Raw genomic sequence first — 13,412 nt, forward strand, 5'->3', positions numbered from 1 at the left:
GCCCTTACATGACAGGATTATACCCTATCTGGAGACTGCGGGGTTGTATCATCTTGCTAGGCTAAACAGTCATTGGTTCTGGGTTAATGAGCCTCTGCTTAGCGCATTTATTGAGCGTTGGCGTCCGGAGACCCACACGTTCCACATGCCGTTTGGTGAGTGCACCATTACTCTTCAGGATGTTGCGTATCAACTGGGTTTGCCGATTGATGGTGCACCCGTTAGTGGGTGCTTGACTGAGTTTGAGAATCTGATGGAACACGGTAGACCAGCATGGGTGTGGTTCCGGGAGTTGTTCGGGGAGTTGCCTCCGCAGAGTAAAGTGAAGCAGATGACAGTGTGCTACACCTGGTTCCACGAGAGGTTCCGTGTTCTCCCTGCAGATGCTACTGATGAGACCGTTCGTGTATACGCACGGGCTTATATCCTGATGCTCTTGTCGTCTCAGCTGTTTGCGGACAAGAATGCAAACAGGGTACACCTTCGCTGGTTGCCTTATTTGGCATCATTGGATGAGTTGGGCAGATATAGCTGGGGATCCGCTGCACTAGCCTGGTTGTATAGGTGTCTTTGTCGTGGTACAAACAGGAACGTCGTTAACTTGGTTGGGCCGCTACACCTACTATAGTCTTGGATTTTCTGGAGGTTTCCCACTCTGAGGCCCACTGGTTTTGACCGGTTTGGTTTTCCGCTTGCTTCTAGGTATGGTTTAAAAATATGCGTTCATAAATTGTAAAAATTGCTACTGTGTTATGGTTTGTTTTGACATCATGTAAATTTAAATTGTAGGTGGGCGGAGTTTGTTCCGAGGAACGATGCAGGGGCACAGAGATTAGTTTCCGCACGCCTTGCACTTGATCGGTTGCTTGTCCACGACGTGAGTGACTTATTTATTACTGATGGTAGATCTAGTTTTTCTTACATGGCACTGCCTCATGAACGTCTTACTGTGTTCTATGCAGTTTGTGTGGGAGCCTTATTCTTCTGCTGATGTTACTGCTGTTATTCATCCGAAGATACTAGTTGATCAGCACCGACGGCTGTGGACGGCCGTCACTAGCCTCATATATTTTGCTGCGATCGAGTGGCATCAGGTGGATAGGGTTCTACCCCAGTTCGGCGGTGTTCAGCCTCTCCCAGATGTAGCTCTGAACATAGATTGGCTACATGCGAAGGATGGTAGAGGTGGGGACCGGTGGTTTCCTTCATATTATCGGGAGTGGCACCAGTATTGGGAGAACCGGCATCAGTCGGTCATATGGGTCGATCGTGTCCTCGACCCTGGTCCATCATCAGATTACCTAGAGTGGTGGTGCCGTGTGGCGCACAGGTTCCTATCCCCAGATGTAGCATTTCAGGATCCGAGGCCGATTGTGTTGACTGAGGAGGCGCGTCACAGAGGGTCGTCCCAGGCACCTCCTAGAGTTCATGTTTATGACAGACCGGATAACAGACGAGTTGATAGGCGTCGCCGTATTGGGACCCAGACCACGGATCGCGAGTGGAGGGAGTTTTCCGACCGATTGGAGCAGGACGTTCCTGGAGCTGAGGCTGGGGATCCAGTGGACTACCGTGTTCCTCGACGTAGAGGCAGACGGCCACCTGCGTGGCCTGACCGTCGAGGTGGGCCTGATGGAGGACCATCCGAGCAGGGGGGCAGCACTGGTCACGTCACCGCTGAGGATGTAGTTGGATCAGCATCAGCCATGGATCAGCCGACGTTCGATGTGGGTTCTAGCTCACAGATGTTTGCGAACGTGAGCCCATTTGGTTTTGCCGAGTTTACGACCGCAGCTGTTGGGGTGGACATTGCTGATCCCGTTACTGAGTCCGAGTTTTACCGAGACATAGCTGACATGCTTAGGGATGATGATCAGACCCATTATAGGCCACAGATGCCTGAGGAGGATGCCCAGTTTCGTGCGCAGCAGCCAGGCAGTGACGATGTTCAGGCTCAGTTGGCAGTTGACCTGAACGAGCCAGCAGTTTCGCCGTCCGACCCATGGTTTGCTTTAGGAGGTACACCTGCCTCCGCTTTCAGCGCGGCTCCCGCACACCCCACAGCACCAGCGCCAGATCAGCGACCTAGGCGGGTTAGACGTCCTACTTTGTGTGGCACCGGAGGGCACTTGCTTGGCCAGTTCGATGACGATGACAGTGACACCATTGAGGATTCTGATTAGTTATGCTATATCTTCCTGTCCAGTACTTTGTTTCTTTATTTATGTATTCATCATGGTAGTTACGTTATGTGTTGATCATGTTAGTTACGTTATGTATTGATCTTGGTAGCTACGTTATGTATTCAGCATGCTAATTACTTTATGTAATGTGCATGATTGTTAGTGTTTATGTATTTCAGACTTACTGTTAAATAATATTTATCTTTTGACTATGTAGTGAGTGCCTAATTCAGAGTATTTCATGTATTCATGTATGGTTTATATTATAATGCACATTGTGAGAATGATCTCTTCTGGTGCTTGAATCACCCACATATATATATATCTTCACCACCTTATTTAAGTCTACATAAACCGTGGTGACTCTCCACGGTTTATGAACACCCTTTTTCCAACGTAAACCGTGGTGACCTCCCACGGTTTACATGCAAAACAATGTCTTCCTAATCCGTGGTGACCTCCCACGGTTTATGTTTGTTTTGAAACCGTGGTGGGTTGCCACGGTTTACATAATATTCATTTTTGCACAAAATTGTAACAACAAACAGATTTGCACATTTACGTAAATAATTCTCCCACTTTATTTATTTATGTAAATTGCCCTAACTAATATGTACCCCTAAACCTTATTCCGTGTAACTCAATTAACGGTTAATCACTTTTGTCAAATTTTAAAATTTTTCAAAAATTATTTTGTCAATAACAAAAATTAAGTACCATCTTATCAGCGTCGAAATGTTTCGAATATTATTTACCTCTTTTAATAACACAGTAAGAGGAAGAGTTATTCGAATCAAGCACATATTATATTCTATGGTAACAGCCAACAGGCTATATAGAAATTATGTAGCATCTTCGGCTAGTTGGTATAAAGTTTATGTGATGTATATATAATTCAGCCAAAATAAAAAAACAATATATTATACAAAGGAATATGAGATGTAGCAACACAATGTGTTCAAAGCATTACTGTTATCTAAATTGCCAAAAACAAAAAACCAACCAAAAAACAAATACAAAGAAAAAGAGAGAATAAAAAAAAAAAAGAACACAACAAATAGAGCCTTGACACACTATAAATAAAGCCTATTTATACGATGAAGGTTACAACAAAAGCAAGGCAACTTTTTCTTTCCTTGAGCACCTCAAATCTTTCTTTTCCCCCAAGATTTTCTCGGCTTTGGACTTTTATCAAAAATTAAAAGATCTTTCTGTGTGTTGCAACAACCAATGAAGAAGCTTTAGAAGTATCTGAGAATCAAGCAATTATTGTGAATGTATTGTGCTCTTTGATTGCAGTATCTGAACAAGTGGCCACAAGATATCCAATCTGTGTAAATTTCTGTTGTTTTGACCCTGCTACAGACAGAAGACTCACTCGTCAGTCAACGATATCCGTCGCTTGATATTTAAATTTGGATTTAGCTCCGCTAAAATGCAGGTTGCACTTTAGAGAGTAGAGTACAGTATAAGAACCGTTGATAAAAAAAATTAACGGTTTCAGATTTAGTTAGTTAAAATTACATGCAAAAACTATCAATTTAATATGAAACCGTTGATGATTTGTTCATTAACGATTTAGATACTGCACTATACTTTATATACTGCAACCTACCAATGTTCACATGTAATATACAAAAGTTTTATAGAATATGTTCCTATCAACTGATATATCTTTACAAGAAATTAGTGCAGCAAGTTTGTTGAAGAGAATGAGAAACAAGACCCTACCTCAACCACGAAACATAGACACGTCTTCTCACCGCGAGCTTCGGTTGCACCCTTCAAAATCGTCAGGCCCAAGCTTCTTATGGCTTCTGCTATCTCAAGAAAATGGCTGCACTCTTCACACAACATCTGAAGCATAACAAGTAGTTAGCATAAAAAGATCTCGCTAAAACCTCCTTGATTTTATGATTGAGCTTTCGCTATCTCGTCTATTCTAATTTCTAATTAAGTGTTATAAACAAATAAACAAAAGTTGTACTCACCTCAACCAGCATCTGTCCATTCTTATTCAGATTCTCGACCAATATCGACCGAACTTTCAGATGGCCTCCTACCTCCATTGCCCAACTTGAACCCTGTTGATAACTAGAGGTACCGAGACTATCCGTTTCCATGTGATGCCGCTGCACAATTGCAGTAATATTATACACCGAACAAACCACATTAACGAATATACTTGAAATAAAACATTGAAATCAATTTTAATTTCATAAAACAATGATATACACCATAAGTTGATCCAATACATGAAACCAACTAATATATACTTATATGGTATGCATGCATCTCTTCCTGTTCAAATATTGATTCCTATTTCCTAGTTGATGAATCATATTAGTTTGTTATATTCCATTAAACCTTACCTTTGTCTTTGATGCATCCTCAACTTTATTTAGCTTGTCAGCATGCTTAGTTACGCTCTGGAGGAAAAGCATGTGCTTTATCGTGCACTCAAGTAGTGAATCGATACTGCACTGTTGAAATCATGACGAAAAGTTTTAGCCATGTGAACAGGTACTTCGACCATCACGAAATCTAATACCAAGAAGGAATTAGAACATTTATGTTACAGCATAATACCTTAGCTCCGTTCGGCACCAATTCTCTCAACTCCTTAATGCGATCCTGGATCAACTGTCTGTCCCTTGGCCTTGGCCTACAACTTTCCCCAGGCCTAGCCCTTTTCTTGCTGTTCTTAGCTGGTTCGGAAGACCTCTCAAATTGCTCACTACATGAACTTGGACATGGAGAAGAAAATCCTTTTGGGGACATCACGCCACATATTGCCGAGGAACTCAAGCTGCGCTGTTTCTCCTCTTTGACAAGAGGCGACTGATCTATCGAATAGCCTTCTGAGTTAATAGTGTGCATAGAGTGAATAGAAGTTTCAGTATTTCGTCCTGAGGCCATTGCGGATGGCATTGAAGTAGAAAATGATACCTCGCCGTTAATATCATTACTATTCCTGCATAAGTTCGCTACCATTGCTTCCAGAAGATGCTCTGGATGGGATTGCGAAGTCAACTGGCTACTGCTAATCTCGTCTAGCACCTCAACATTCCTATCATCTTGTTTAACCTGAGCTGCCGAATCAAAATAGTTACTTCCTTTTAGAAAACCAGGCCCAAGGGCTTCATGTAGTTCACAGCCGACAGGAAACTTCAACGAGTGTGCGGCATCATTATAACAAGGCTCACTCTTAAACTTTGACTTCTCTATATTGTTTTGAGAGTTTGCATCTGAATACCTCGGCACATTTGACACCCCATTTTGGTTGATATCTACACAATTTAACTTGTCACTTGCATAAACAACTGCATCAAGAAAGTCTGAAGGGTATGCAGAATCAGCTCCGATTTTTTCCAAAGGATGCATCAAATCATTGAAGCTTGTATTATCCATAACCATATTGTGTGGAAATGATGAGAGTTTTCTTTCTGATTCCACACTTATATTCATTCCTTCGCACTTCCTCTCATTTACAGGTTCCATTTCCACGAATTTTTGACACTCCGGATTCATCATATTTGATATTGACTGAAGCAAAATGGAACTTCTGTCCTTGCCAATTTCAGATCCCTCGTGCTTGGCAACATCAACAGACATTTTCTGATAAATATCTTGAGGTGAATCGTTCTTCCTGGAACATTGAAACGGCATTAACATATATGGTGTTTCACTCTTCATGGTGTTCTCAGTATCAAGTAAGTACGCAGGCATAAGTTTCGAAGACAAAGCTTTTGTACATGCATCCACCTGAGAAAGAAAACAAAATGAAAATACTAAAAATCATGAGAATACTTGATACACAAGGATTAAAACTACGGTATAGCACTGATCAATCTATCGGTGTAAAATGATGAGAATGCCATTGGACATACAACCGCAAAGCCAGTCACACAAGCACATTCATGTAGTACAGAGTGAGAGATACACAGAAGTTGGGGCAGAAAGGTTACCGGAGATGGAGAGCTTTTGGGGCTGCTTTGTATTTGACTCGGTGTATAGTCTAACGTGTAATCTTGAGTAGACAAAAAGAGATTTCTGATATTAGTTACAACTGCCATATCTTCGGTAACCTGCCACCAGAGATGAGAGTAAGAGGAGCGAATCATTAAATATTTCAATGACAAATACACTTTCATATGACAGATTTAACATGCACATTATCACAGGAATCTATGACAGTCACCATTGAACACTCCACACTAAGCAACAAAGAAGTACTTTTGGGGAGAAAAGGGAGCAATTAGATGTGAATCTGTCTTAAAAAATAGCAAGGTTTTGAAAACCGAATCGTTTATTGAACCGGTGGAGCTAAAAGTTCAATGATTTAAAGGTTTAACTGAGTTTCAACTGGAGTTGAACCGCATATAATAAAATAATATAATTATGTATAAAATAAAAATATTTTGTTAAAAAAATTATTTTTGTGCTTTATTATTTTAAACTGGTTAACCCAATCGAATCAATCAGTTCGGTCCTGTTATCATAACCATGAAAAATAGTAAGCTTTTTCCTATTTAAGCAACAAACTTTTCTGCCAATCAGATATCCAATTCATGAAACAACAAAAGAAAACACAGCAAAAGCAAAATGGTTCTACTAAGAAACCAACTAAGAGTGAAGCCAACTCCAGCCAACTAGTTGAAAAACAGATCCATTACAAAATAAAAAGAAACAACTCTCCAGTATCCTAATTTTTCAATTTTTTTCAAAATCAGAAATAAAAAGAAATTGATTTAGTTGGCTTATATTATAGTTGGCCTCCTAGACTTTTTCAAAGCAAAATTTCTCAATTGAAAGTCAAAACATAGAGTGTATTTGCCAGACCGGCACAACAAAATGATATACTATTTGACACCAAATTGTCACAATCTACTATATTGGTAGTCCAACATGAATTTCTAAACCCTCATTGGTTTCTGTTAGAGCTCTTATATTTTGTCAGTCACCAAATGTGAAATAACCGTAGCTCTTATATATATACACACACACACACGCATCACATTACAAGGGCTGCAAACAACAGTCACCGCAATAACTATGGAATTTGAATACAAACACACGCACACCCGAGAGAGAGTCTCTTACCTTATTTAAAGAGCCAAGCTGAACAACTCCAAGTGGGATTACTGCTACAACGACAATGGTCTGCAATGCAAAGCAAAACTTTTGTTGACAAAAAATCTTAATGAAAACAAGTCATTTTCTAGAAGAGAAACACTAGTTTCTAGAATGAACATGCTAGAAGTCCAGAATCCAATATCACTTTTGTTTTATCCTCTTCCTTTCCTCTCTGTTCTTAGCAAGGTCAATACAACAACTATTGCTTCCTCCATTTCTCTGTAACAGTCCATCTATCATAATCCTAAAATCTAAGTTTATGACTTGTTGATACAAATGCAATATATTTATGATTTAACTAAACAGAGAATTAAAATTAACATATCAACCATATGATATAATTCTGCATAATGAAAGCAGACTTCAATATTCTATGCGGTATAAGAGACCATGAAAATATTTTCTGACAGATTTACATACTTCTACAAATATTATAACCTGTGTTTGTTTCAGTGTTCTTTTTTCCTTCCCGGCAAAAAAGTACTCTTAACTTATTCATATTAATGTTATTAAATCAGAATTTCACCCAAAAAAAAAAAACATGTTTTCATCTTTTCTGAAAATGCAAAATGAAGTAGCTTCGAAAAAAAAGATGCAATTTCAGCTTTTTAAACTATATATAAAAAAAAATTATAATTTGTAAAACGACCTTTTTATAGATGAGAAATGAACACATCCTAAATAGAACATATAAATTGAGCGGAGAAATTAATTATGTAATAGCAACAATGAATCAAAGTCCTTCAATGGCTACATAATTTGTCATATTAAGCCTATTGCCAATATGAAACACAACTTTTCAATATACTGTTGAAATTGAATCATCCATTTTCCTTAGAAATGTGATGAGGCGATTTCAATTTCTTGAAAAATGTAGAAAGTTCTATTTTCATTGCGAGTGATTTTATTATGTAAGCAATCATCTTACCCTAATTCCAGCAGAAAACAGAGATTGCCATGCACCAGCAAACTGAAAATCAAACCGAAGAAGTGAAATAGAATGAGAATGATTTAAAGTTCAATTATATGATGAAATCATAATTCATCAATATTGGCTAACAGTTCGAGAGCTTCAAATCTTACAAGTCAGAAAGAACTAAAGTGGCAATATCAAAGAATAAGATCCTCACCTCGAAAGCTATGCTAGAGTCAGCAACTAGATTATCTGCACGGATCCACCGATACTTTCCAGTAACAGCTACTTGTCCAACAATACTATGAAAAAGGGAAACTTAAGTAAAAAACTACAGAATTAAATAAATAAAACTCAATATCTAAAAGTAGCATATATGTTCATTAGCATAGTCATACCCTTCCCCTAATGAATATACATGACATGACATCTTTGCAATGGCCAATCCAAGAGGGTCATGGGAAAACTTCGCACTGCCAATCTGTTCCAAGGTCTTCTGGCAGCGCAAGTTTTCAGAGGAGTCGTTACCAATAGGATTGTCATAGTAAGCATCCTCCCATGTCAACATCCTACAAGCACATAGCCAAACACCACGACCGAAACATAACTAAACATAACATGTTGAATTCAATTCTCCAAGTGTGAGTTATTCACATTCAAATCAATAAATACTACAGGGTAATGGCGTAATACATTATATTGCTAATGCTCTTTTAAGACATAGCCACTACAATGACAATAAATGCAGGCCTTACTTATTATGTGATTATAAATCCATCGAATAAAATGATTATGCTTTTCCTTAAAACCAACACATATAACATCTAAGAGCCAAACATCCCTTAGGTATTATGGCTATAGTTATTCTAGATAATCAAGCAAAGCCTTCATTAGTCCAAAATCCAAGCTGAATCAGTTCAATAAGTATCATATTCATATTCTTTACTCACCAACAAGGAAAAAAAAATTCATTACAACAACAACTAAGCCTATTCCCAAAGACAGATTCAACTACACAGACCAAACAGCTTTGTCATGTTTTTGCATAAACCTTTGTCATGAAACTAATCATCCCAAAAGCTTAAACTGATAGAAGAAGGCAATATTAATGATTATATCTCTAACATTCCCCTCAAGCAAGAGCCTCTTTTGAGTATGTTTGATTTTTGCATAGGCCTTATTTTTTCCTTTATTTGCCTTATGCTATTTTCCCATTTTTGGGATTCATTAGGAACTCTTGACCTTTTGGACACAGAGCTATGATATCGTATCATGAAAACGTTGTCACCAAGAAATCACTATAAATATAGAAATTTATCCAAAGCACAAAAATCAGCACACCAGAAACTACAAAAAACACAGGGCATATCACACAGAATAGATTGCAAACATGAATAAAGCTAAAAAAAGGAGAAGATACATACATCCTAGCACGATGTTGGAGCTTCCAAAAGATTGCGGAATTCCAATCAGTATTCAAACACAATATTCTCAATAATTGGTGCAAGTTGTTGGTACTACCCATCTTCTTCTCCTCCTCAAAAAAGCAAAACTTTTTCTATGCACCCTTTGAAGAGAAAAGGGTTCTTCTTAACCCTTCCTCCAAAAACAACAACAAAAATTGAACAAACACCCTCAAAATTTTACCCACCAAAGAGGAAAACACACAAAAAGAAACACAAGCAACCCTCTCTTTGCACACTAGCTTCCCCTATAAGACCCTCTTCCAGCTTGTTTCCTCCTTAACCCAGCACGCCGTTTTAATGGCGGTCCAACCGTTGCTAATAGCAAAAACCGATCTATCCCCATTATTCTCAAACTCAACACACTCCAAGCCTCCAATGTCCAGTTACCCAATTTCAAAAAGATTCAAACTTTGGTTTCAGGAACTTCCAGAACAAACACTGGCACTCAAAGCAGCAGCATCAACTACTACTATTGGTATCGCCATTTGAACATTGCGATTTTCCATTGGGAACTTTGAATGGCTTCTACTACCTTAATTTGCTGAAGTCTGGTTCAGAATCATTTTAACTTATGTCAGAAGACATGGATGAAGCAAAAAGTGTGTGTGTGTGTGTGTGTGATTGAATGAATGGATCTTCTCTGCAAATTTGCAAAGTGGAGAAGGAAAATTAAGAAAATGGGGTGTGTCGAAATGAGAAAGAGATCACAAAGTTTGAAGCTTTTATGGGAACTGAACCATAAAAATTTCTGTTTGTGCTTAAATCAATTGAAGAAAAGAGAAGGGAAAAAAAAACCTTAAAAAACAATTAAAAAGCCTCTGTTTTTATTTGCTCTGGTTTTTTCTTTCACTGTTTTGCTTTTCCTTTTCTTTTTCTTTTTTTACTTTTTTTTCCCTTCAGATAGAGATAGAGAGAGAGTATGAAACTATGAATGGTGCAAAAATTAAAAAAAAAATGCTTTAGTGGAAGAAGAGGAGGAGTGTGTGCTATTTTTATATTGGAGTTAACATGCGCACTGTGTTAAACTATGCTTGTTTTTTTCCATATGTGGAAGTAGAAATCTATTGAGTATGGGGCGCATTTTAGCAAGGGCAAAATGGGCATGCCACTTAAGAAGAAAGAACATTTAATCACTAATGAAAATTTGGTTTAGCGATCTAATCTATAACTCTATGAATCTAAATCTAAATTTGAGGTTCTATTTATTAACATACATTATTATAGCTGCTTAAAATAGTAAGAATGAGTTATGAGGTGGAAGCATAGGGGATTAGGGTTTTAGGGGACAAAAGGAAAAGGGTCAATGAAGACTTGAAACAATTCAATTTGGTCACTAATCACACTTTCATGGTGCTGTCAATTTGTATGGCAAACAACATCATACCAAATTTGAGGAAATGTATCCTTAACTTTCTTGCCCCCATCAAAAATTTTCTTTTTTTTTTTTTTGTTCCATCTAGTTAATAAATATTGTGTGAATTTTTATTAGAATTGATTTCTCTTAAGTAATGTAAAATTTAAATAAAAGTATGTGTTTAATGTTTTAACTTTTTAAAAAAATAATTTAATAAATTATTTTTTATTTTTTTTAAAGAAGATCTAGTGGAGTTTATTTTTGGGTTGAAGAGAAAAATAAAAAAATCTGTTATTAAATTAGTTATTTTATATTTATATATAAATTTATATGTTGTTTAATTTATTTTTAATATATATTTTATATTTTAATATATATTTTATATCGTTATCGAATTTTTTTTATATACACGTAACATGATTATAAAAAAAATCATGGAAATCGAACCACTATTTTTATATTTAGAATGAAACTTAATTTTAACTTAATTTGCTATTTATATTTAAATAAAAAATATTAAATAAATATTATTACATTATTTGAAGTATCTAATTACTCGTATCATCTTCTACTTTAAATGTTATAAATATAATGATATAATAAAAGTCAATTTGATTAAAATAACACTCAACATGGAAGCAAGAAATTAACATTTTCAACAACAAAAATCATAGTTTTCTAAAATTAATAGATAACTAAATTTGTGTAGATGATAAAATATAAAACTAAAATATAATAATAAAGAAAATAAAACACAAAAATCACGTTTAAACATTTTTCTTTGAGTCATCTCAATCCAAAGATGATACTAGTGAGCATACACCCTATTAGGGTCATTTTCAACAATGATCTTATTGCCCAAAAAGTTGAGACACTCCCATTTTTCTTCACTTATAATACTTCCTACTTTTTATAACTCATTATAATCAATATTCCTTGAGGATTCATTCCACTCCTTAATAATTCAAAATTTTACTTAGCTTTTTTTTTTTTTTTTTCTATGGGCCAATCCATGTTTCCATTGAATGGTAGCCATGTCATACACATGATCATATCATGCACCGATTTACCCCCATTGGCTTGATCATTGATTCAAATGGGACAAACTAAGCATGTTTGTGGTTTCATTGAATACAAGTTTTGTATTTTATATATAAATTTAATTTTGATATAATGAAAGTATAAAATATTTTATTTAATATATTACTTAATAGTATTTGTTCTTTTAAATGATTTTTTATGCAATTAATAAAAAAATAATTATTTTTTATTAACATAATATTATATAATTAAATATATATATGAAATTATTTTATATTTACAATACATCAAAATTAGATTTTTTATATACATGTGAAATCATGTAGTTTATATATTAAATATGTTTCTCGCCCTACCACCATCTTAAGATATATGTGCATTTCCATGCCACTCACCAACTCAGCATCATTTTTGGAATCCCATAATTTGATTTTAACATTGCTATATTCGAGAGTGATTATTATTGTCACTTATTTCTAATCATTTTTTCTCCTATTATATTACAACGTTCGTTAAAATCTTAGTCAGAAGAGTAGCATGAGTAAATGTGCGAATTTTTTTATTTAAATTAAATAATATATAAATTATAGAAATATATAAAATTTAAAGTATTTATAAAATTATTTAATCTTACACATCTAGAATGTTGAGGAATAAATTAAAACTTAAATCTATCATCGCATCTGAGACTGTGTTGTAACCAGGTAACACCGAGACATATCTTGAGTGCATCTAGAATATGTATTATTACGGAGATTGAATACTAAGTACCTGAGATATGTACAATTTAACTAATTTGAGTCTCAATATCCGAGATATAGTTAAGGGTGTAATTTGGGTCTCAACACTTGAGATATGTGTATTATAGTTTAGATGTCTCTGCACCCAAGATATATTGAAGAATAACTCTATTTATAGAGCTTATCTCTTAACCATCTCCTCACAATTCACAAATCAATCATTTTTTTTTCTTTTCATTTTGTTCTGATAGAAAAAAGTCAATTATTTTCTATTATAGTTTATCCCAATGAGATAGTAAAACACTGTGATAAAAGAGTAATTTTTGAGTCTGATTCGACTGTCATATTGTGCACCAACCGGGTTGATACTCTACATGCACTAAAGACGGTCATGCTGAGAATATGGGAGAAATAGGTACCAAAGAGGTTGGAAGATATATGGCTAGAAACTTTGGACATACATTTGGTAAATTACAAAAAAAATATTACTTTTTTATATAGGGATCGGTTAGTAACACTTCAAGACAAAGTATAACAGGTGTCATTGTTAGCTCAATTCAATCAATTCAAGTAATTGTA

The 13,412-nt window shown here is 35.9% G+C and overlaps 1 protein-coding gene across 2 annotated transcripts; it reads right to left on the reverse strand.

The window, feature by feature from the left end:
• Positions 1-3,088: 3,088 nt before the first annotated feature.
• Positions 3,089-11,033, reverse strand: LOC112738200 (transcription factor EMB1444). Of its 2 annotated transcripts, none has more exons than XM_025788551.3 (11): positions 9,657-11,033; positions 8,631-8,801; positions 8,450-8,534; positions 8,248-8,289; positions 7,287-7,346; positions 6,152-6,271; positions 4,773-5,948; positions 4,556-4,666; positions 4,175-4,315; positions 3,915-4,040; positions 3,089-3,539 (listed from the first exon to the last, which is right to left on the reverse strand). In XM_025788551.3, the coding sequence occupies exons 1-11, from the start codon at positions 9,755-9,757 to the stop codon at positions 3,450-3,452; spliced, it is 2,223 nt and encodes a 740-aa protein (XP_025644336.1). In that variant the 5' UTR covers positions 9,758-11,033; the 3' UTR covers positions 3,089-3,449. The 2 variants fall into 2 exon arrangements, with proteins under 2 accessions (XP_025644336.1, XP_025644328.1); XM_025788543.3 differs by having other exon boundaries at positions 3,089-3,542; positions 9,657-10,898.
• Positions 11,034-13,412: the final 2,379 nt, after the last annotated feature.

This window comes from Arachis hypogaea, chromosome 2 (assembly GCF_003086295.3).
Source record: "Arachis hypogaea cultivar Tifrunner chromosome 2, arahy.Tifrunner.gnm2.J5K5, whole genome shotgun sequence".
In the NCBI taxonomy this organism is placed as follows: Eukaryota; Viridiplantae; Streptophyta; class Magnoliopsida; order Fabales; family Fabaceae; genus Arachis; species Arachis hypogaea.

What these genes read in the sequence shown, in the direction of transcription:
- LOC112738200 (XM_025788543.3), bottom strand. Translation starts at nt 9,757, where the DNA reads ATGGGTAGTACCAACAACTTGCACCAATTATTGAGAATATTGTGTTTG. An exon ending in ACTCTAGCATAGCTTTCGAG is followed by an intron (nt 8,290 to 8,449) that starts GTGAGGATCTTA and finishes TTTGATTTTCAG; the next exon opens with TTTGCTGGTGCATGGCAATC. An exon ending in AGGATGCATCAAAGACAAAG is followed by an intron (nt 4,316 to 4,555) that starts GTAAGGTTTAAT and finishes GCAATTGTGCAG; the next exon opens with CGGCATCACATGGAAACGGA.